This window comes from Gallinula chloropus, assembly GCF_964237585.1.
Source record: "Gallinula chloropus genome assembly, chromosome: 6".
Classification (NCBI taxonomy): Eukaryota; Metazoa; Chordata; class Aves; order Gruiformes; family Rallidae; genus Gallinula; species Gallinula chloropus.
In genome coordinates, this window is record NC_140091.1 from 22,230,132 (window position 1) to 22,254,819 (window position 24,688).

The 24,688-nt window shown below is 48.6% G+C and overlaps 1 protein-coding gene across 1 annotated transcript in view; it reads left to right on the forward strand.

Moving 5' to 3' along the window:
• Positions 1-24,688, forward strand: part of HMCN1 (hemicentin 1) — a gene marked incomplete at both ends in the record, with an annotated part of 204,833 nt that overhangs the window by 119,803 nt on the left and 60,342 nt on the right. The window contains 14 exons of the mRNA XM_084266123.1: positions 303-464; positions 1,682-1,963; positions 3,174-3,341; positions 8,248-8,361; positions 11,990-12,076; positions 12,549-12,740; positions 13,473-13,646; positions 15,474-15,587; positions 16,947-17,092; positions 19,001-19,151; positions 20,103-20,306; positions 21,347-21,460; positions 22,311-22,498; positions 23,257-23,353. Coding sequence (XP_084122249.1) covers positions 303-464; positions 1,682-1,963; positions 3,174-3,341; positions 8,248-8,361; positions 11,990-12,076; positions 12,549-12,740; positions 13,473-13,646; positions 15,474-15,587; positions 16,947-17,092; positions 19,001-19,151; positions 20,103-20,306; positions 21,347-21,460; positions 22,311-22,498; positions 23,257-23,353 — 2,193 coding nt within the window. The remainder of the gene's footprint in view (positions 1-302; positions 465-1,681; positions 1,964-3,173; positions 3,342-8,247; positions 8,362-11,989; positions 12,077-12,548; positions 12,741-13,472; positions 13,647-15,473; positions 15,588-16,946; positions 17,093-19,000; positions 19,152-20,102; positions 20,307-21,346; positions 21,461-22,310; positions 22,499-23,256; positions 23,354-24,688) is intronic.

The following is a 24,688-nucleotide window of genomic DNA, read 5'->3' on the forward strand; positions in this document are numbered from 1 at the left end:
TTTTTACTAAAAATGCTAAATTTGCCACTCAGTGGGAAGTGTCCAAGTCTTTCTGGATGGATGCAAGTGTGTGAGGAGTTACTGTGCTTTAGCTCAGGCTGCTACACATCATGAAGCTGTTAACATGGAAAGTCCTCACGAGTCATCTGATGTTTCTGATGCCTGGGAGGGATGCTCTGAGAGAGCCATTCTAAAACAGACAATTGTGCAGCTCGGTGGCTTTTAAATGAGACAGTGAACTACTTAATGAGCAAGCTTGTGACCACTTTCTGCATCCTTATCTGACAGAAGGTCTCTTGCAGGCTCTCCGCTGGTGGCTGACCTTTCAGGGAGGGTGAGGATCTTATCTGGAGGCAGGCAGCTGCAGATTCCGATTGCTGAGAAGGCTGATGCTGCATCTTACACTTGTATTGCTTCCAACGTAGCTGGAAGCGCGAAGAAAGAATACCGTTTGCAAGTGTACGGTAAGCTGCCATGGAAAACCATCCAGCATTTACCAGTTCTGCCGTAGACTTACATTATGGAAGCCTTATCACAGAATCATAGGGGTTGGAAGGGAGCTCCAGAGACCATCAGATCCAACCCCCCCTGCCAAAGAGGGGTCCCTAGGAGAGGTCGCACAGGTTGGCATCCAGACGGGGCTGGAATATCTCCAGAGGAGACTCCACACCCCACTGGGCAGCCTGTCCGAGGGCTTCCTCACCCTCACCAGGAAGAAGTTCTTCCCCAGATTGGTGCGGAACTCCCTGTGCTCCAACTTGAGGCCATCTCCCCTTGTCCTGTCCCCACAGACACTGAGAAGAGGCTGGCCATTTCCCCCTGTGTCCCACCCTTCAGATATCGATAAACTCTGATCAGATCCCCTTTCAGGCTTCTTTTCTCCAGGCTGAACAGCCCCAGCTCACTCAGCCTTTCCTCATAGGGCAGATGGTAAGCTGACAGATTTTCAGGGAGTAAAGGACAATTTAAGGGTACACAGAGAAAAATGTCAAAGTTTAGGCAATTTGGACTGGAAACTTGACCAGGACATTGCATGTACCTGTTGAAAGTGCATTTGGCCACTTGAACTCTTTAGGCAGCGTCACATTTCTTGTCACCAAGCTGGAGGACTGATGGCAGATAGTTGAACTTAGTTTTTCCACTTTTATTACAAATTCTGTATTTCAGTCTGGAACAAAAGAGAAGAGCTTAAAATCAGTCGGAATCAACAGAATGTTGGGCAGTCTTTGTTTTAATTTCATCACCTGTTTGCCTTTTAAATCTGCCCCTAAGCTCCTTTTTTAAAAGCACTTTTCCTTGAGGGACAAGGAGGTTAGTTGCCTTTTCTGTGCCCTGTGGAGAGTTCAGGATCAGATGGAATGTTAGGAAAAAATTCTTTACGGAAAGAGTTGTGGGGATGTAGAACAGGGTACCCAGGGAGGGGTGTGTTTAACAGACACGTAGATGAGGTGCTCAGGGATATGGTTTAGCACAGGACAGGAATGGTTGGACTTGATGATCTTAAAGGGGTTTTCCAACCTTCTGACTTTATGATTGTGCATCACAGCATCCGCCAATCTGACTTGCCAGCAGTAACCGCTGCTCTGGGCAGCCAGGACTGTGGTTCTGTTCAGAAACATGGGGAGATCCTGAAACACTGCTTTCTGTTGACATCTAAACCCTGTTTCTTTTCCTCTCATAGTTCGACCGACTATATTGAACAGTGGCAGCCACCCATCAGAAGTCGTCGTTAGCCAAGGGAATGAAATTTCCTTGGAGTGCGAGGTACAGGGCGTTCCAGCACCATCTGTAGCGTGGATGAAGGACGGCCGTCCGCTGGTCAGCGGGAGGGACGTGGCCATACTCCACGATGGGCGTGTTCTTCAGCTGCGAAGTGCCCAGGTGTCAGACACCGGCCGCTATGTCTGTGTTGCTGCCAACGTGGCAGGGCTCTCTGACAGGAAATACGATTTAAGTGTTCATGGTGAGTACATTGGGGCAGGCAGAACAGAATTAGGCCTTTAAATTCATCCAGGGGTGTCCAAGGAATAGTTGTGCAGCTGAGCATGCTGCCCGCAGGTCGCATGATGCAGCTTCACTTGCACTGTAACGAAGATCTAAACCCGGTTTCATAACTCCTGAATATTTTCAAGTCTTCCCCCATCCCTGTTAATACCAATCCACCCCCATCTCCCACAAGGAGGAAACCAAGGTATGGTGTAATTCTTCAGGGTAGTGGGGTGAGTATCATGGTGGGAAATACTTTACTGTGGGACATACGAATCGGGAGCACCCTGTTTGTGGCTGCTACAAGATGACTGTTACTTGAGAACCACGTCTCAAACGTCTAACAGCTTATTTCACATTGCATAATCAGAAGTTTCTCCATCATCTCCAAATCTGGCATTGATCAGAATATTACATTATCTTGCAGCCACTGTAATGCTTCTGCAGATGACTTTTTATACTTCACAGAATCACAGACTGGTTGGGGTTGGCAGGGAATTCTGGTGATCATCCAGGCCAAGCCCCTGCCAGAGCAGGATCTCCTCATGCAGGCTGCACAGGGCAGTGCAGAGGATCACGGGGTCTGAATGTCTCCAGAGATGGAGACTCCCCAACCTCTCTGGGCTGAAAATCTGTCAGCTTACCATCTGCCCTATGAGGAAAGGCTGAGTGAGCTGGGGCTGTTCAGCCTGGAGAGAAGAAGCCTGAGAGTGAATCTGATCAATGTTTATCAATATCTGAAAGGTGGGACACAGGGAGAAATGGCCAGCCTCTTATCACTGTCTGTGGGGAAAGGACAAGGGGCGATGGCCTCAAGTTGGTGCACAGGGAGTTCCGCACCAATATGCGGTAGAACTTCTTCCTGGTGACAGAGCCCTGGGACAAGCTGCCCAGTGGGGTGTGGAGTCTCCTTCTCTGGAGATAATCCAGCCCTGTCTGGACACCTCCCTGTGTGACCTGTCCTAGGGACCCTGCTTTGGCAGGGGGTTTGGACCTGATGGTCTCTGGAGCTCCCTTCCAAACCCCTCAAATTCTGTGATTCTGTAAATGCCTCCCTTTTGCAGCTCTCCACTTGCCGAGCTTCTCTCAGCTCCAGTTGATGATTATTTGGATGACAGAATATTCTGGGAGCAGAATTCAGTCTGGTTTGTTCTGAAGCAAGGCTTTTCCTTTACTCTTCTCTGCAGTTCCCCCAAGTATTGCTGGTTACCTGCAGGTGCCCGAAAACGTCAGCATCGTGGAGAAGAATCCCATCTCTCTGGTTTGTGAGGCTTCAGGAATTCCCTTGCCCTCAATAACATGGCTGAGGAACGGGTGGCCTGTCACGCTCAACAACTCAGTGCGAATCCTCTCAGGTACAAAATTTGAAGTTATTAAAAATAAAGGGAGGGGGGCGGGCAGGACGCAGGGGGCCTCCTGCATCTGTAGCGCGGGTATTTCACATGAATGAAGGTTTGGTTTAAAGACCCATAAAAACAAGGCAGGAAGAGCAGCTGTTTCAGTGCTGAGCTTTTTGGTCACCAAGTCAGACAGGAGTGCCTGGTGAGCAGCTAATGTCAAGTTTTTTAGTCAATCCCAAACTTTATGTGTTTGGGCCCAGGACGTGGTCTCTGGTCATTGTTCTGGCCGTTCTCCTGTCTCAGTCCCATTGCCAGAAACATGCCGGATGGTAACATCCCATACCTGTACTACCTTAGCGCTCCTGTTCGATCAGTTCCCTCTACTTCTCCCTCCTCACAACGGTTTTACCTTTTCAAGAGGCAAAACCTGTGAGAGAATGAGTACAGATGGGGAATAACAAAACACATCTTCATTTCTCTGGGCTGTGTGTAAAACCCAAGGGAAACCAGTTTGTGAGCCCCAGAAGTTAATGGGTGTAAATAACTTCTGGCCTTGGAGCTAAACAAATCTCACCTGCAGAATGTCATCTAATGAAAGCTGGGGTTAGGTGACTAAAGACAGTGCTGACCACTGCTTTAGCAGGAAGGATAGTCCAGTAATCTGGAGAAATTTACGACAGGTAAGTGGAGAAGCAGATCCAATCCATCAGGGCCCTTGATTTTCAAGCTGGAATAACCAACGAAGAACTTGCTGAGGTGCCTCTTTAGGGCAGTAGTAATTGACAGAGACGTCTTGTAGCAGAGAGGCTCAGTACCTCTTCCAGCAGACCTTATTCCTGCAATGCCACAGGGAAGAGAGAGCACCTGACCAGCTGCTGCAGTGATTTTAAAGCTGTGTGGTTACAACAGGAAACCCAGTTAGCAGCCCATGGGATGGCAAGCAAAGCGCATACCAGAGGGGCAGTACAGAATCACCAGGTTGGAAAAGACCTTTAAGATCAAGTCCAACCATTCCTGTCCTATGCTAAACCATATCCCTGAGCACCTCATCTACCTGTCTGGTAAACACATCTAGGGGTGGGGGCTCAGCCCCCTCCCTGGCCAGCCTGTTCCAGTGCCTGACAACCCTTTCGGGGAAGAACTTTTCCCTCACATCTGATCTGACCCTGCCCTGGCACAGCTTGAGCCCGTTCCCCCTCGTCCTGTCACCTGTTGCTTGGGTGAGGAGACCATTGCCCACCTCCCTGCACCCTCCTTTCAGGTCACTGTAGGCAGTGATAAGGTCTCCCCTCAGCCTCTTCTTTTCCAGGCTGAACACCCCCAGCTCCCTCAGCCGCTCCTTGGAAGGTTTGCTCACTCCGGGACCTCAATGTCCTCCTTATGGTGAGGAGCCCGGAACTGGACCCACCACTTGAGATGCGGCCTCACCAGTGCCAAGTCCAGGGGTACAATCACCTCCCCAGACCTGCTGGCCACATTATTTTGCATTGACTTTGTATATCAGGGCATCAGCTTTGTGGAGCATGTAGAAGTAACTGAGTATCTTGTTACAGCTGAGATGTGCAGACAACAACCCAGGTTTTTCTTTGATCTTTGGTTTGCCACTCTCAGCTGGGAATCTCATGAAAACAGGTTTTCCTGACACATCCAATCCCCTGACATAGCTGCCATGCAAGGCCAAGTCATCCTCTGGTGTGAACACAAGGAAACTCTCAGACAGCTGAAAGAACCAGGAGGTGGTCAGCAGCTCAGCTGAGGCTGGGTTTGCAGCCACAACTCATCAGGACTCTTTTCATTGGGTTAGCTTTTAACATTACAGGTAGTCCTGCCTTCTGCTTTCCTGCTGCTGTGCACGGCACATGGAAAAAGGAGTGGGAGTTGGATTGTTGTCTGGGACATCTCTTGTCTGTCTGAACTGGGATGTGTTCTGTTGTGCGGAGCTGCCATCAACACATACAGTGTTTTCTGGCCTTGCTTCCTTCTGGGCTGTGTGTTGATTTCTACACCCACACTAATATCACCACCCAGCTCATGGGGTCAGGCAGGCTGGGAGACACAAAGATGTTTATTGTCTCTGAACATTAGCAGGAGCGGGGGAACAGGCCAGAGCTCAGGGCTTTGTTTTCTGGCAGACTTGGGGCTCTTGGGCCATTCTTTAGAAAACTACACGTTGTGGTAGTGAACTGTAACCAGCGTGGTGTTTGGAACATCACTTGTGCAGCTGGAAAAAAAACAACCCCCTAACAAACCCAAGAAGAAGGAAATCCCCCTTGGAGTAATTTGTGAGGTAAAATACTTTGCCAGAGCAAGATTTTGGTTCTGTTGATTGAAAACATACTTGGCACTGAAGAGGATTGAAATGTGTGGACATGCTGCTGGCAGCTTCTGATCTGTTAATGCAGATACTGTGCTGATGTTTCCTTTTGATGGTGCTTCCTATGTATCCTTTGGGGAAAAGAAAAAGGATGAAATTTCACCACACCACATGTGCTTCCCTTGCACGCTGGGCACTAAGCTGTGCACTGGCTTTTACAGAATCACAGAATCACCAAGTTGGAAGAGAACTTTGAGATTGAGTCCAACCGTTCCTGTCCTATGCTAAACCATATCCCTGAGCACCTCATCTACCCGTCTGTTAAACACACCCAGGGGTGGTGACTCAGCCCCCTCCCTGGGCAGCTTGTTCCAGGCCCTGACAACTCTTTCAGGGAAGAACTTCTTCCTAATGTCTGATCTGACCCTGCCCTGGCACAGCTTGAGCCCATTCCCCCTCGTCCTGTCACCTGGCTGAAGAGACCATCGCCCACCTCTGTACATCCACCTGTCAGGTCAGTGTAGGCAGTGATAAGGTCTCCCCTCAGCCTCCTCTTCTCCAGGCTGAACACCCCCAGCTCCCTCAGCAGCTCGAGGGAGAACAGCTTTTATTGTGTTTTAGCTGAGTGTAGGACATCCCATCCTGGCTCACCCCTGGAGCCCAGTGTGTGCTGTGGGATGTGATGTGCTTAGTCTCCTGTGGGCAGATACCATGCTGCTTCCACAGCTCGGTTCAGGGTGTGCACGGGAGAAGGGGACAGGGTGACACAAAGCTGCAAGCACAAGTCCTATGAGGAGCAGCTGAGGGAGCTGGGGCTTTTTGTTCTTCAGCAAAGGAGGCTGAGGCAAGACCTTATCGAGCTCTACAACTACCTGCAAGGTGGTTGCAGAGATGTCAGGGTTGGTCTCTTCTCTCAGGGGACAAGGGATAGGACAAGAGGCAATGGCTTGAAATTGCCCCAGGGGAGATTTAGGTCGGGTATCAAGAAGAGTTTTTGTACTGAAAGGGTTGTCAGGCACTGGAACAGGCTGCCCAGGGAGGTGGTGGAGCCACCAGGCCTGCAGATGAAGTCTTTAAGTACATGATCTAGAGGTGGACTCGTGAGGGTTAGGCTATGGTTGGACTCGATCTAAATGGTCTCTTCCAACCCAGGTGATTCTATGATTCTATGAATGGAGCCTTCCTCAGTCTCTCAGTGCTCCCAGCAGAAGGAAGAATTCCCTGGATAGAGCCACATACGTGAGCCAGCTTGGCAGCTGTTCCTTCAAAGAGCGAGAGGAGCATCGGTGACTGGGACATATCCCAGTAACAAACCCCATGGATACCCACAGCAGGAGATGCACAACTCTGATCATTACTGTTTGGTAATCATAGAATGTGTAAGGTTGGAGTGGACCTTTAGAGGCCATATAGTCCCACCCCCTGCAATAAGCAGGGACATCTTCACTAGATCAGGTCGCTCAGAGTCCCACCAAGCCTGACCTTGAATGTCTCCAGGGATGGGGCCTCCACCACCTCTCTGTGCATCCTGTGCCAGTGATCGACCACCGTAACAGTGAAGAACATTTTCCTAATACCCAACCTGAAATCACCCCTTTTCCAGTTTAAACCCATCGCCCCTCGTCCTATTACTCCATGCCCTTGGGAACAGTTCTTCCCCAGGTTTCCTACAGGCACCTTTCAGGTACTAGAAGGTCGCTATAAGGTCCCCCCAGAGCCTCCTTTTCTCCAGGCTGGACAAGCTCAACACAACAGCCTGTCTCTGCAAGAGAGGTGCTCCAGACTTTTGATCACTTTTGTGGCCTTCTCTGGACACACTCCAACAGGAGTCCTTGTGCTGGGGGCTCCAGAGCTGGACACAGCACTCCAGGTGAGGTCTCCCCAGAGCAGAGCAGAGGGGCAGAATCCCCTCTCTCGATCTGCTGGCCACGCTCCTTGTGACGCAGCCGAGGATGCGGTTGGCCTTCTGGGCTGTAGATGCACATTGGTGGCTCCTGTCCAGCTTCTCCTTGAGAGAGTCCAGCAAAGGCTATGGAGATGATTAAAGGCCTGGAGCATCTCCCCTACCAGGAAAGGCTGAGTGAGCTGGGGCTGTTCAGCCTGGAGAAAAGAAGCCTGAGAGGGGATCTGATCAGTGTTTATCAATATCTGAAGGGTAGGATACAGGGGCACATGGCCAGCCTCTTCTCAGTGTCTGTGGGGACAGGACAAGGGGCAATGGCCTCAAGTTGGAGCACAGGGAGTTCTGCACCAATCTGCAGAAGAATTTCTTCCTGGTGAGGGTGAAGGAGCCCTGGGACAGGCTGCCCAGTGGGGTATGGAGTCTCCTTCTCTGGAGATATTCCAGACCAGCTGGATGCCTCCCTGTGCGACCTGTTGTAGGGACCCTGCTTTGGCAGGGGGGTTGGACTTGATGATCTCTGGAGCTCCCTTCCAACCCCTATGATTCTATAAATCTGTGATTCTCATTCATGAGTATCAATCCATGAGTAAAACATGTTAACATGTAACTGAACCATGAGGAAATGGCCTTGGCACAGAGCATCTGGGAGCACAGTGGTTGGAGCAGGGCTGTAATGGTGGTGTGCTTTTTGGCTTTCTCCTCAGGGGGCAGAACTCTGCGGTTGACACACACGAGCGTAGCAGATGAAGGTCGATATACTTGTGTAGTGACCAACGCTGCGGGGGAGGTGAGGAAGGAGTTTGACCTTTCTGTTCTAGGTAAGCATACGGCAATGTTTTTCATGGTGGAAGATGAGGGGGTCTCCTGACACTTTGCTGGCTTTTGAGAAATTACTATGCAAAACCCAGGAGTCCTTTAGGGGGGAGAAGGGGAATAACAGGGATCTGTGGTAAGCTTTTAAAGACTTTGATTTCTACATGTGTATTTAAAGACTTCAGGTGTAATTTGGACTAACTGGGAGCTATGTCTGGTTTGTGGGTTGCTTCCTTTTGGAAGAGGAGCTGTGTCAGTGCGACCAGCTTCAGTTGGCTTGGTATTTCAGTTGGACAGAAGGCTGGTGCCTGCCGACAGCTTGATTCCCATCCTCCCCTCTGTTTCTTGTTGCTCAGAGCTTCACTCTCCCTTGGGTTGATGAACAAGATGAACTAGTTCATAGGTGATGTGGAGAGGATCCTGCTCATGTTAGTTTTTGGCCGGATCAGCGCTCTCCTGGTTCACCGCACAGCCCAGAAATGCCAGTGTTAGGGAAAGGGAGATGCTGTGAGTGAGCGGGCAGGGGAATAGCACTACTGCTTTTGGTATCAGCCTAAATCTAAGCAGATTTAAGTCAAAAGCAGCACAGAGCCCAGCTGGAGGCCTGTGGTCAGTAGTGAGCCCCAGGGTCAGCACTGGGGACAGTCTTCAATATGTTCATCAGTGACCTGGACAGGGCACAGGGTACCCTCAGCCAGCTGGCTGACAATACCAAACTGGAAGGACTGGTCAACACACCAGAAGGCTTCACTGCCATTCAGTGAGATGTGGACAGGCTGGAGAGCTGGGCAGAGAGGAACCAAATGAATTTCAACAAGGGCAAGTGCCAGGGTCCTGCCCCAGGGAGGAATAACCCCCAGCACCAGTACAGGTCAGGGGTCACCTGCTGGGAAGCAGCTCTGTGGAGGACCTGGGAGTCCCGGAGGACGACAAGCTCTCCATGAGCAGTACTGTGCTCTTATGGCCAAGAGGCTGATGGGACCTGGGAGTGTTGAGAAAAGCGTGGCCAGCAGGTTCAGTGGGGTTCTCCTCCCCCTCTGCTCTGCCCTGCTGTGGCCACAGCTGGAGTTGTGTGTCCAGTGCTGGGCTCCCCAGTTCATGACAGACTGGGAACTGCTAGAGACAGTCCAGTGGAGGGTACAAGGATGATGAGTAGCCTGGAACATCTCTGGTGTGAGAAGCTGAGAGAGCTGGGGCTGTTCAGCCTGGAGAAGACTGAGAGGGCATCTCATCCACACTGGGACAGGCTGTCCAGAGAGGCTGGGGAGTCGCCTTCTGTGGGGAGATCCCAAACCCACCTGGATGCTGCCCTGTGTGACCTGCTTCAGGTGATCCTTCTCTGGCAGGGGGATGGACAGGGTGATCTCCAGAGGTCCCTGCCAACCCTGACTTAGACTGTGTTCTGTGTGAAAAGAAAACCCCATGAAATTCAAGAGAATCCATTGCACCTAGCACTCAGATGCAGAATGGTGTGACCCCGTGTGAATGCTACCTGTGAGTTAAATGCAGCGTTGGTGTGTGGCTGGTGGCTTAATCTGTGTGTTATGTGCCATCCCAGCGATAATCTGTTGCAACTAAAGATGCAAAGGCAAAGCCGAGCCCAACAAAGAAATTAAAAACCCTGGAGCTGGAATGGGTTTTGCAAAGTAGAGATCTCTGGTCCAGGGGAAACCTCCTGTTGGTGGAGGTTTTGTTATTGTGAAGCGTGTAAACCACAGGTGGGAGTGGGCGATCCTGGTGACACGTTTGGGCAAGGACTGGTGCAGTGCACTCTTGAGGTGGCTTAACCCACACCCTTGCTGTACTTACGTTTAAAAATAGGGTTTTTTTCCCCAGAATTGCTTCTTTTTGGTTTAGTGACTACCTGTTGTTGATGATTACCAAGCGTGGTGCAGGCTGGCTTACAGCATTGTCCCTCGATGGCCCTGAGCACTCTCGGCTTTGCTTGCCTTTGGCCTGTAACTGAGAGCTCGTCTTCATGTCAGCTCATGTTTATTTGATGAGCTCATGGAAGTGTAAGCTGGGTAGGATGGAGGAGAAGGATAAACGCTGAAAAGCAGTCATTGTTCTCACTGTTTTCTTTGGAGGGTTTTAGTAGCAGGGTGTTCATGAGGGTTCTGGAAATCTCTTTTGCATAGGCTTTGTTTGCCTTGAAGACAAATGCTCAGTGAAGCTGATTTCAAGTGGGCTAAGTGGAAAATTCCATTGTTCAGTCTCCTCTTCCCTCCCCCCAGTCATTTCTTCGTCTTTCTAGAGGAAAGTTACTGGAATGTGGCCTGATAGTGACACAGAATATTCACCATCTCGCTGAAAAAGGGGGACTACACAGAGGCATCCCAGTGGTTCTCTGAAGTGGTGCAGGAGATGGGACAGACAGACCTGTCTGCATGGAGTGCTTGGTGTAATGAGCAGAATATGCATATTTGCAAGATGTTTGGTGTGGCTTGCTCATATTTCTGAAATTAATACAGGAAGATATCAATGTATAACATTTTGGGGCCAAAGTGATGAGCTGCTCTTTATTTATGAGTAGTACCTTTGGGCCTGGCTTACACCCTGACCTTTATGGCTTGAGGTTATGTTGAGTTCCTTCCCTAGTTGATGCTCATTTGGGTACCATGCAAATGACTGGTTTGAATCACTCGTGCAGTGGCAGTGGGGAATTTGATCCCTACTGCATGACAGGTTGGTGAGACCTGGCACTTCACCATGTCTCCTGTTAGAGGTCGGTGTTGAGCCACCCTGGAGCAGTGTCTTTGCCGTTCCAGCCAAGTGACCTGCAAACCTCTTTCAATTGGTAGCCTCCAGCTAGGACCAAACCACCTCAGCTACTCACCAGGACCCCCACATCTGGCCTCCCTCAGGCCATCGCACGTTTATCTCCATAGTCCTGTGGAAAGGAGTCATTAACTGGTCAGCCATACAGTAAGGGCTTCCTCGTGTGGAGTTAGGTATTTTTAGAGGGTGGGGTAGGTGTTTTAAGGGAATCTGTTGGGTTCCTTGTAAGGAAAAAGCCCCACACAGTGCATGAATAGACAAGCTGAGGTATTTTCTTTTAATAAACCGGTTCTTTCCCTAGAGTTCTAGGTTGATGCTTTCAATTACTGCTGGAAAACAAACAGCTATTAAAGTTAAGCACACGGTTTTAAACAAACAAATCACTTGCTGCTTGATACGGGTGATAAGTGGTTTACAAGCTTGCTGATGCCTCGCTGACCAGTGCCCATCACCATTGCCCTTCTGCCCAGGCTCAGAAATGTTGCCCTGCAGTCCCTCGAGGATCACAGAATCACAGAACTGTAGGAGTTGCAAGGGACCTCAAGAGACCATCGGGTCCAAGCCCCCTGCCAAAGCAGGGTCCCTAGGACAGGTTGCACAGGGAGGTGTCCAAATGGGTCTTGAATATCTCCAGAGAGGGAAACACCACAACCCCCCGGGAAGCCTGTTCCAGTGCTCAGGATGAAGCGAGGCAGGTTAACTCAGCACTGTCTTGCATCTGGCCCTGTTTCCAGCAGATTCAAGCAGCTTGTTGGATGATGTGATGAAGGGAAGCGTATGCATGAGCGTGCCTTTGTTGTATTCCCAAGAGTTGTAAGCAGCTTTTGCTGATGGTGTCCTGGTCTCTGCTTACAGTGCCTCCAGGGATTGTGGGTGACAATACCTTGGAAGATGTGAAAGTGAAAGAGAAGCACGGAGTTACCCTAATGTGTGAAGTGATAGGTAAAGTATTACTGACATTTACCCATCAAATCCACTGTTTTTTGGTTCTGAACAGCCTGATTTTAATAGAATTTGGACAGTTTGGTTTCAACCATGGGCATATAGCAGGACTAAGCACTCCTTTTGGTAAAGTGTGCATAAAGTATAACCAAGAGGATACTTCTGTGGTAGTTCTTCATTAAAGACCCGTGGAATTTAAGAGGAGGTGTATATTACTTCAGGAAGTTCAAAGACTTAAGAATACTGAAGTACTAAGTAGTATACTTAAGTATTAAGTGTATTATGTATAAGTATTACTTAAAGTGTTAAGTAGCATACTTAAGTATAATTAAGAATACTTCCAAAACATCTCCCTAAAGGATAGATTTTAAAAGGACACCTGCAACTATTTTTTCTGTTTTTTGCAGAAATTTTTGGCGTGTCCTAGAGGCTACAAGCAACTAATATTTGCAATTTTCTCTACTCTGTTAAGGGAACCCTGTTCCACAGATCACCTGGATAAAGGATGGACAACCTCTAACCACGGATGAGGATCACCAGTTGCTGTCCAGTGGGCGTTTTCTGCAGATCACCGATGCTCGTGTCACCGACACGGGGAGATACACGTGTGTTGCATCCAATACAGCTGGAGACAGGAGCAAAAGTTACAGCCTTAATGTGCTGGGTAAGACAGCTGCACAGGTTCTTGCTGGGAAAAATACTCATCTCAGGGAAAGAAATGGATAATCGCTTTGGAATTTTGTAGGATGTTAATTACAGCAATGCTGAAGTTGCCTGGCAATGATTACAATTTTATGGCTTGGTAATTCATAAATAATAGTTCAGTAAAAGCAGTTCTGGGGTTTAGACAATGTGGAGGTAGAAAACGTGGAGCATCGTGTGGAATGAGCAGAACGGTGCACTGGCTTACTGTGATTTCAGGGAAGGAGCATCCACAGGCCACTGCAGATTGTGATCTCTTCCTAAGAGCTGAAACATCTGCTTTTTGCTGTTTTTTTTCCCCCGATGGTTATTGCACAACCCAATGTGAACAATGGCGAGCTTGTTTTCCACATCCTCATTTCCCAGGCTCACGCCTCCTACCGATCTGCCGCTCGTGGGTTCACCAGGCAGTGGCCCTGCCAGCTGCTGCGCCAGGCGCAGTGCCTGCCTTCCTGCTGACCTGTGCTTGGCAGAGGCAAAGGGTGCCCAGAGTCACTGCCATGGTGGGTGACCATTGACTGCAGGACAGCACATAGAGCTAGACAACATTCATCTGGTTTTGGGTTTCAGCATGTCTCGTAGGAATGCCTCCCAGTTACTTAGGGCTGCAACCAGATTTCTAAACTCAACAGGGAATGGAAAACTGGCTTTTTGTAGAGGTCCTCCCCTTGGTTAATGATTTTGTCATACCTAGTGTCTCCAACCATTGTGGGTGCAGACATTCATGGAAGTGTGGAGGATGTCACTGTTACCCTCAACAGCCCAACATCACTGGTTTGCGAGGCTTACTCCTATCCTCCTGCTACAATCACTTGGCTGAAAGAGGGAAATCCTTTGGAATCAAACAGGAATGTCCGCATTTTGCCAGGTAAAATGTCTCTTGTTACTGAAAACCATCAGGACATTGTAATCTTCTGTTGTGTCGTTTCCTGTTACAGATGTTCTTGAAACATCAAGGGGTGTACATCTTAAGTACAGTGGTTGTACTTTGGTAGCACTTCCCCTTCTAGTATTTTCTAAGTGCTTCACAATCCATTGATTATGTATTTGTATTATATTTGTATTGATGTATTTGTTCTGTAAAGCTCAATGATGGCAAACAGGCTCATTGGAGTTAATGATGAATGGAAATGACTTGGAATTAAGCGTGGAAATTTGATGAGGAGAGAGATGTAGCCAACAGTGGTAGTAAACAGAACAAGGTGGGAGGTGGCATTTCTCTAGGTCATTGGTACTTTGCCATTTTTAGTCTGTGGAGTAACACCTAGCACATCTGCAGAGGTGGAAAGCAGGAGCATGTCTCGCTGCTAACTCTAAGGTAACATAGGTGAACAACTGCTTCAGCAATGTTAACAGGAGGTGCTCGGGGGAAGACTGAGTTGGTGTTGGTAGCACGGGATTGACTCACCAAGTCGGGGGACAGTTTCTGGGTGTGCAATCTGAAAGGATCAGCAGCTGAATGACAGAGCTGCTCACCTCTGGAAACGCAGACAGTCCAAATGAGAAATGAGCATGATACCATGGGAAGGACATTGGTGGATGGCAAAGTTGTAGAGGCACCTGAAGTCTTAAATCCTCTACTGATGCATTTGTGTTTCCACATTGTCTCCTAGTGAGGCTGTTCCTTCTGTCTGTGCTCCAGAGGGAATTAAGAGCCACTTTCTTGCTGAGCCTGTACTGAAGCAGAAACACACTCTAGAGGCTCATGTCCATGCTGTATGCTGCATGGAGTGTGCTTGCTTAGTCTTATTGATGACACCTCCATGCTCTTTAGCACAGAATCACAAGGTTGGAAAAGACCTTTCAGATCATCAGGTCCAACCGTTCCTGTCCTATACTAAACCATATTCCTGAGCACCTCATCTACCCATCTGTTAAACACACCCAGAGGCAGTGACTCAGCCCTCTCCCTGGGCAGCCTGTTCCAGTGCCCGACAACCCTTTCAGGGAAGAACTTTTCCCTCACATCTGATCTGACCCTGCCCTGGTGCAGCTTGAGCCCATTCCCCCTTGTCCTGTCACCTGGCTGAAGAGACCATTGCCCACCTCTCTACACCCTCCTGTCAGGTCAGTGTAGGCAGTGATAAGGTCTCCCCTCAGCCTCCTCTTCTCCAGGCTGAACACCCCCAGCTCCCTCAGCCGCTCCTCGGAAGGTTTGCTCTCCAGCCCCTTCCCCAGCCTGGTTGCCCTTCTCTGGACTCGCTCCAGGACCTCAATGTCCTCCTTGTTGTAAGGGGCCCAGAACCGGACACAGCACTAGAAGTGCATCCTCACCAATGCTGAGTCCAGAGGCACAATCCCTGCCCTGGCCCTGCTGCCACACTGTGTCTGACACAAGTCAGGATGCCGTTGGCCTTCCTGGCCACCTGGGCACACTGCTGGCTCATGGTCAGTCAACAAAAGCTGAATTTGTGAATAAAACCCATAACCCTAAAACGCTTTTTCCCATCTAAATATCTTGTACACACTTACATTATTGAATTTTCCAAGAATCCCTAAGCAGCTGGAGGTGGGATCCAAAGTCGTCCTGCAAATACAGCGCTCAGTCTGCACAGTGGTAAGCAGTCTGCACTTGGTGTTCAGCTAAGGGCAGAATTTGGACCAAGGGGTTGAAAATATGCTGCAGAAGCTGTTTAAATATCAGGGAATCAAGAGTATTAAGTAGATGCCATTAAATCATGATGTCTTTTGGCAGGTGGTCGAACCCTGCAGATCCTAAATGCCCAGGAAAACAATGCTGGAAGATACACCTGTATAGCCACCAACGAGGCTGGAGAGACTTTGAAACACTATGAAGTGAAAGTCTACAGTATGGAAACCCTTTTTTGAACTTTTTTTAATTTTATTTTTAAATTATTCCTTCCCCCCCCCCCCGCACCCCTTTGCAGTGTCACCTCTCCTGGTGAATATGAGGATTTCTGTCAGTGGCTTTGTTTAGCAGACATCTACAGTAGCTCATGACATTGCTTGAGGACAGGCACTAGAAACGTTTGCATCCTTTGCTGGGGCTGCTGTTGGGCTAGAAATCTTTGTACCACCCAGGGGAAGACATTTAAGAAACGTTGTTGAACTTGAGGTTCTTCTGAAATGCTTTTGGTAATAATTTTCAAGTTGGCTGAGTGCAGCACAACGGGACATGTGAGAATCTCATGAGCAAGGAAACTATTTTAGAAAGAAAAGGAGGAGAAGGGACCTGTAACATGTAATGGGAAATTTTCTCCGCTAAGGTAAAACAGGAAGATGCTATTTTTATATCCTTCCATAAAATACCATATGCACAAAAGCTTTCCCATTCCAGGCTTCCTGTCAGCACATTGTCCCTTGAGCATCTGTGTCTAATACTCTATTTTAATACGCAAACTCTTCATTGTGGGCTCACTCAAGCATGGCTTGTTTTTTTTCCCTTCTATTTCCCAGTCTGGAGGTTGGATTGCTTCCTCACAGTAACCATGCTGTTATTTTAATTACGCTCAGGCCCTAATAAGGCCCCACTGGATTCGGAATAATGAGAAGATGACAAAAGAGTTCATTATTGAAGTATGGCAATATAAAGCCCCCCACCCCCAAGAGCCATTGCAACTGTCAGTTGTTAGGGTACTGTAAGCTTAAGGTTTCCCCTCAAGCAAAGAATGGAAAATGCTTTGAAAGCATTTTAAATAATTTAAAAGATATTATGAGATGTGGGTAGGGGGTAGCATAAGAAGTTGGAAATGTTCTGTTTTCATGCTGATTCAGAGGGAAACAGGATTTTGTAACGTTGGGGTTACATTGGAATGGAAATGTTGAGTTTTGACCAGCTACTCATGGACATGGACTTGAGTTTGAACACATGTTTCTGAGAGTATTGGTTTCCATTAAAGTGCTTTTTAATGACTGCAGTGCGCTGAACAGTGTGGAATGCAAGCCAAATGCATAACTCAATGGGTGAAGCTAGGTAAGGCCAGGGATGCACATCTGAAACTATTGAACAGAGTTTTATGTGTTTTTACATTTCATAGATATACTGAAAATACATAAAGGAGTCAAATACTCAGCAGTGGGGAAGAGGTGGGTTACAGGGGGAAAGGACCTGCTTTCCCAAGGTTAGCATCTAGGTTTCTCCAGTTAATTTTGACGTGCTGCGTAGGGCACTAAGTCATGAAAGTCCCTCTCCTTTGTTTTTGTGCAGTTCCACCCACCATTAATAGAGGGGACCTCTCCGGGCTGGGTCTCTCCCCTAAGGAAGTGAAGATCAAAGTAAACCACAGCCTTACCCTGGAGTGCGAAGCTCACGCCATTCCTGCTGCTGCCATCAGCTGGTACAAGGATGGACAGGTCAGTCACAAGCTTCACTCCTTCTCGGGGTGGGGGGTTGTGTGGAAACAGCTGCTGTTGCTATTAATGAGTGCTCATGTGGCGTAGCCGGCTCCCCGGCACTGCTGAAGTCAGCAGGAAGCTTTCTCACCCTCCCGCTGGCAGGACCACGCCTCACATGTCTTAGGATGTTTGCTGTCAACCAGACCTCCCCAAATGGGCGCCCTGGGTTTTTGTGGGTGCTTGATGGTGCCAGGGGGACAGCACTGCTGAAGTGTCCAGAGCCAACTGCTGGCCTGTGTTTTGAATGGGGAGGTCCTGTCTGGAAGTAGCACTCCGTGGTCCAACCATGCGTCACTCTGCCATTGTGTAAAGTTCCCAAAGGCCCCGAGCTTGGTTCCTCCAAGTGCTGCCCTTGCAGAAGTTGTAGAGAGCCTCCCACTTGGTTCTGGCAGAGCTCACAAACCACAGAAGCATCTGGATCCTCTGCAAGGGGGGATGAGGCGTGGTTCCTGCCCCACACAGTCTAAACAACAACATCGGTCTGAAGGGGCGATGCCCCAAGCATACTGATGTGCATTCTCTGCCAACAAAAAGAGGTGGTGCAACTCCTCTCTTAGAGAGGACAATGCAACATTTCTTCCTTCTGCTGCCCTCGGTAGGGCATTTATAGCGTGACACTGCTGTAGCTCTGCAGCTGGACCAGCCCTTGCTGGATGTACCAAGCGTGCAGAACCAACCTGGAGACACGGGACAGGCTATACACACCCTCCGCCTGTTCTTGGCACATGCTGTAATCGAGGCCCTCCTGGGTGTGCTGATTGTACTGCTGATGAAGAATGATGTTGGGGAGGGTTGGGAGGTCCTTGAAGACAGACGGTGGCTGTGAGCAGCTTGCTGACACTGTCAGAGCAGCAGCTTTTTCTTAGGGTGCCCCTGGGCAAATGGCTTTCACTCGCATCCATGGACTAAATTACTGTCCCAGGCAGGCCAGGAGTTGTGCTCTGTTTTCATTAGAGACACACCAGGGGTATCACACAGAACCCCAGGCTAGTCGGGGTTGGCAGGGCCCCCTGGCAATCAGCCAATCCAACTCCCTGCCAAAGCAGGATCACCTCAAGCAGGCTGCACAGGGCGGCATCCAGTTGGTTTTGGGATCTCCCCACAGAAGGAGATTCCCCAACCTCTCTGGGCAGCCTGTCCCAGCGCTTGGGCACCCACAGAGTGAAGAAGTTTTTCCTCAAATTGAGACGGACCTTCCTGTGGTCCAGTTTGTGCCCATTGCCCCTTGTCCTGTCACTGGGCACCACTGAGAAGAGTCTGGCCCCTTCCTCTTGATACCCCCCTTTTAGATATTGATCAGCGTGCATGAGATGGCCTGTCAGTCTTCTCCAGGCTAAACAGCCCCAGCTCTCTCAGCCTTTCCTCACACCAGAGATGCTCCAGGCCCCTCATCATCCTTGTAGCCCTGTGCCAATATACTGAGCCCCTGAGCAAGACTGTCCCCAGCACTGACCATGAGGCTCACCACTGGCCACAGGCCTCTCCAGCTGGGCTCTCTGCTGCTGAGCATAACCCTCTGGGCTCTGCCCTTTGGCCAGTTCTCCATGCACCTCACTGTCCCCTCATCCATCCCACATTTCCTGAGCTTGCCTATGAGAATGTTATGAGGGATGGTGTCAAAAGGCTTGCTGAAGTCAAGGTAGACAACATCATGTGCTTTCCATCCACCCAGCCGGTCCTGCCATCATAGAAGGCTATCAGTTGGTCAGGCATGATTTCCCCTGATGAATCTATGTTGACCAGCCCACATAAACCTCTCCTCCTCCACATGCCTGTTGATTTGATGTATTATCTACTGTCAAGTGTGATGTAAATTCTTGTGTATGTTTTGTCAAGTATTAATTTCCATGTGACATTACCTTGCAGCCCCTTAAACCAGATGATCATGTCATCATCCAAGGTGGTGGCCGTGCTCTGCACATTAAGGAGGCTGAAGTATCAGACACCGGTCGTTACACTTGTCTGGCGTCCAACATTGCTGGGGAGGATGAAGTGGAATTTGATGTAAATATCCAAGGTAAAAAGAGTTCAGGTCACAAAATCCTTCTGGTGGCTTCCATTCCACTGATCTGGGTTGGTGTTCTTCAGGGTTTTGTATCCTTTACATCTGCTTGGTCTAATCTGGTGCTTTTGTGGTTTGTGGGGTGTTTATTTCACAGCATCACAGAATCACAGGTGTTGGAAGGGAGCTCCAGAGCTCATTTGGTCCAACCTCGCTGCCAAAACAGGGTCCCTAGGACAGGTCACACAGAGAGGTGTCCAGATGGGTCTGGAATATCTCCAGAGCAGGAGACTCCCCACCCCCCTGGGCAGCCTGTCACAGGGCTCTGTCACTGTCCTGGGGAAGAACTTCTTCCACATGTTTCATGTGTGTTTTGCCCATCTTTAAGAAATAGAGTGGTTAATTACTCTTGCTTTCCTTTTTTTGTGACATATTCAGTGTCTCTGAAGTCAGTGAAATGATGTAGTAACTCTGATCTTCTGCTGAGCTACATGGCAAAGGTTTAGTTTAGCTTCAACTAGGACTTTGTATTTTATTTATTTGTGGTGAGTCATACTCAGAGGCCCCACATGTAAGTATTCTTTTGGCTTACACACTGTGTGTAAGTGCAGGAAAACAATCCTTAGTCATTTCTGAAAATGCAGACAAAATTAGAGCTTGAGTAAAACCAGACAGCTTACTATGTGAGTATCAGTGTTGATTAATACCTTCTCTGTTTTATCAGATCGTCTTACCCTGCTGTTCATTAGTCTTCAGCAAGAACTCACTCGACTGCTCAACTGTTTTCTCATGAAAAGAACTAGAATTTTCCTGGCTAATCTAAATTGGAGGGACCAATTAATCCAATACACTCAGTTTTACTGCTGCTATTTAACCTTCTCAGGATCTCTTCTTTTTTTGTTTTTTTACTTTAAACTAGCTTTCCCACTGCAAAACCCTAACGCTTTCCCCCCTCCTTGGTTGCAGTTCCTCCCAGTTTCCAGAAGCTCTATAAGGAATGGGAAACTGGTAACACGGTGGATACAGGAAGAGGTGGAGAAAGTAAAGATGTGATTGTCAACAATCCCCTTTCACTGTACTGTGAGACCAACGCTGTTCCTCCTCCGGTCCTCACCTGGTACAAAGATGACTATCCTCTGAGCTCCAGTGATAAAGTCCTAATACTGCCAGGTGAGTATTCAAATGTCGCTCTCTGAGCTTAAGGAGGAAGGGTGTTAGTTGATAGTATTTAGGTAGTAATAAACTTTTCCCCTTCAGAGCACTTCAGTGATGTTCTTTTCAGACTTTCCTGACTGCAGTTGTTTCTCTCCGGGCCTTGGGTTTAAGGGTTTTCCTTCTTTCATTTAAAATTAGTCCGGAAAATGGTGTGAATGTGATGAGTGAACTCTCATACTGTGTGTTGAACAACAAAACACAACGAGGATACCTTCCCTCTGCTGTGTTCCCTGTTTATTTCCTTACTACCTTTTGCTTTGGCAAAACCACAATTGGAGTAGGAAAGCTCTTTAGGTGGGGAGCGAGGCATGGAGATACTGTGTCCAGCAGGAAAAGGGGTGTGAGCTCCCCCTGCATGGGGCAAGGGAGCGGGGTTCTTAGGATGCTGAGCATGAAAAGGGAGGCTTGCTATGCTGAGCATGGGTTGGGATGCCACGTGAGAAGAGGGGGATAATGTCTGTTTGCCTGCTTGCTGCTCAACTGTGGGGCACTCATGATGACCACTCCCCAAATGTATTCCTAATGCCCTCTCTTTCGGAAGCTGTTTGGCTCTGCTTTAAATGAGGAACAGAGTGAAAAATAAGAATCGTTTGTACCTACAAGCTTCAAAAAGTGGGGTTGTTTTCACTTTGGAACAGCATTCCCAGAATATTCCATGCTTTCTTTCCTCTTGCTTGTTAGTTCTGTCACCTTGCTGAGAAACATTTCTGGGTTTGATGGAAAAATAACGGCTGGCTGCATCCTGCTGGAGAGCGTTATTCCTTGCTGGGGAATCAATTACTCGTTTCTAATGTTTCAGGGTGAACATTGCTGAAGTCCAAGTATCTGCCAGGAGAGAAAGTAGCTGGGAAATAGAAGTGTTTAGTTACTTTTAATTCCGAACGGATGCTACCCATTCCCAGCTCTGCTACTCAGGTCTCCAGTGAAATGTGGCGTGGAAAAATACGGGAATTTCTTGATGCTGCAGTTAAATCTTGAGCTCATTTTCCCCACAGGAGGCCGGGTGCTGCAGATTCCACGGGCTCAGGCTGAAGATGCTGGGAGATACATGTGTGTGGCAGTAAATGAAGCCGGGGAGGATTCCATTCATTACGACGTCCGTGTGCTCCGTGAGCTTTCCTGCTTTCCTTTTTTCTTAGGAGTGACAGAAATCAGAGAGTTCTGTGGAAACTAAACAGCATCATAGTTCAGTTTTACTTAATGTATTTGAAGTTTATAAATTAGATGTATTTGTAAACTATGGAATGAATCGCAGAATCATAGGGGCTGGAAGGGAGCTCCAGAGATCATCAGGTCCATCCCCCTGCCAAAGCAGGGTCCCTAGGACAGGTCGCACAGGGAGGTGTCCAGACGGGGCTGGAATGTCTCCAGAGAAGGAGACTCCACACCCCACTGGGCAGCCTGTCCCAGGGCTCTGTCACCAAGAAGAAGTTCTTCTGCAGATTGGTGCAGAACTTCCTGTGCTCCAACTTGAGGCCATCACCCCTTGTCCTGTCCCCACAGACACTGAGAAGAGGCTGGCCATGTCCCCCAGTGTCCCACCCTTCAGATATTGATAAACACTGATCAGATCCCCTCAGGCTTCTTTTCTGCAGGCCAAACAGCCCCAGCTCACTCAGCCTTTCCTGGTAGGGGAGATGCTCCAGGCCCTTAATCACCTCCGTAGCCTCCTCTGGACTCTCTCCAGGAGATCCCTGGCTTTTTTGTACTGGGGAGCCCAGAACTGGACACAATGCTCTAGGTGGGGCCTGACCAGGGCAGAGTAGAGTCCCTTGAGCTACAGCTCCAGCCAAACGACTCTTGGGATTTTATTATCATTCATTGAAGATCTCACCACATTCTTGTAAAGACCTAATCTAAAAGATGGGTGGGCAACCTTAAAGAAAAAACCCCACAACAACCAACACTGGGCCATACTGAGTCACAATATTCTTACCACGTTTTGTCCTTTTGTTGCAGTACCGCCGTCCATCAATGGAGCTGATGGTGATCTCCCTGAAGAAGTGACTGTGCTTGTGAGCAAGGTTGCGGTGATGGACTGTGTTGCAAGTGGCAGCCCTTCTCCAAGTATCACCTGGCAAAAGGATGGCCACCTCCTAGCAGAAGATGACAAACACGTGTTCTTGTCCAATGGCAGGAGGTTGCAGGTAGTGTTTTGGGACACAATCTGCCCCTAAAGACAAAACTGGTTGGATTTGCTGAGTTTGCAAATCTGGTTTGGTTGGTTGGGTTGGGGCTTTTTGCTTCAAACCTTAAGGAGGTTTTGTCCCTGACCCTCAGCTGTGTTTTGCCACTCCTGTGTAGAACATAGAATCACAGAATGGTTTGGGTGGGAAGGGATCTCACAGTCCACTCAGTGCCCCCCTGTCGTGGGCAGAGACACCCCCCACCAGCCCAGGGTGCCCAAAGCCCCATCCAACCCAGCCTTGAACCCTGACAGGGATCCCAGGGTAGCCCCATATTCTTTCAGGGCCTCACCACCCTCCCCAGGAAGGATTTCTGCCTCCCAGCCCCTCTCCAGCTGCCCTCCTGCAGCTGAAGGCCATTCCTGGCCTTCCCTGCCCTTGGCACCAGCCCCTCTCCAGCTCTTCTGGAGCCCCTTGAGGGACTATAAGGGCTTTGGAGGTCTTCTGAGGAACGCAGCTTGTCCCATCTGTGGATCAGATTGAATGGGACTGTTACAGCCATTAGAGCTGAGCCTAATTCTCTCCACTGTCACAGCGTGAGCTAGGAATACAACACCCTACCACAGCCTGGCCACCCAAACCCACCGTACCAACAAATCAAACCAAAGAAACCCACAGCCTGCGGGACCCTTCCGTCTTCAGGCAGACCCCAAACCCAGCTGTTTTAGCAGTACAGTGTCACATATAAACTCAACAACTATCTTGTTTCTTTTCCTTAGATTTTGAATTCCCAAATAACAGATACTGGCCGGTACGTCTGTGTCGTGGAAAACATAGCTGGAAGTGCCAAGAAGTATTTCAACCTCAATGTTCACGGTAAGGACAGCACTCTGTAATTTGCTGTTTTGACATCTTTCAGATGGTTGTTTCACCATGTTCATCTTAGCAGAGTGCTCAGGCACAGGCTTAGCTGTGTGGTAGGAAAGGAACAGTTGGACTGGATCTTAAAGGTCTTTTCCAACCTGGTGATTCTCTGTAAGTCAGCACACGGCATGTAATGGAGATGCTGACACACACAAAGTCAAATAGAAGTTCTGAGAGCCTCGGCAGCACCTGGCTTTTGGTATCTCCTTATGTATATTCCTCAGAGCTGGAAATGTTTATAGAGGGAGGCTTGTGTAGTGGCTCTGTGTGTATGTGTACACTGGACGAACGTTGCTACAACCCGAAACCAGGAATTTCAAACAGGTTGGATTATAGTCTGTTCTTGATGTGGCCATAAAATGCATTCTCTAAGAAAATTAATGATTAGAAAGCATTAAACAAAGATATATAACATTGTAAAAGCATCACTTCTTAAAAATTTACCACCTAAGATTTGCTTGTCTATGTTTTGTTTGGTTGTGGACTTAGAGTAGGGTTAAAATAAATTTTGGGCTTCAGCATCATAAGTCTAAATCAAATACAAGCAAGAAATTGAGAAATTTGTCATTGTTTAGAAACCAGTCCCTCCCCCACCATCCCTTACCTCTTCTGATATCTTCAGAAAGTCAGTATATCCTTAACTAATGCTTCAGGGTAACCCCCAACTTCCCCTTTTACTTCTGCCCGCTCTTCATCCCACCCCTTATCGCTTCCCATCCTGAACTGTAGATCAAATAAGCATTACTCCCCAAAATCACCTGCACGATCTTGTTACAACCTCCCAAGGAATATTGGCAGTGCATCATTATCTGCTTTCACAGTACAGTTTGGCAGCTTATCACAATCTTCCTCCCCACACCATCATTATCCTTTTGCACATCCTCTTTCATGAGTGAATCTCATGTGTTTATACATAGAGAGGAGCCCTGCCTTCTTTCACTTAAACACAGCACCAAGTGTCCAAGGAATGGGGTCATCTGATTACAGAATCACAGAGTCACCAGGTTGGAAAAGACCTTTCAGATCATCAGGTCCAACCGTTCCTGTCCTATACTAACCCATGTCCCTGAGCACCTCATCAACCTGTCTGTTAAACACACTCAGGGTCAGTGACTCAGCCCCCTCCCTGGGCAGCCTGTTCCAATGACTGATAACCCTTCCAGTGTAGAACTTTTCTCTCACATCTGATCTGACCCTGCCCTGGTGCAGCTTGAGCCCATTCCCCCTTGTCCTGTCACTTGGCTGAAGAGACCATCACCCACCTCTCTGCACCCTCCTGTCAGGTCA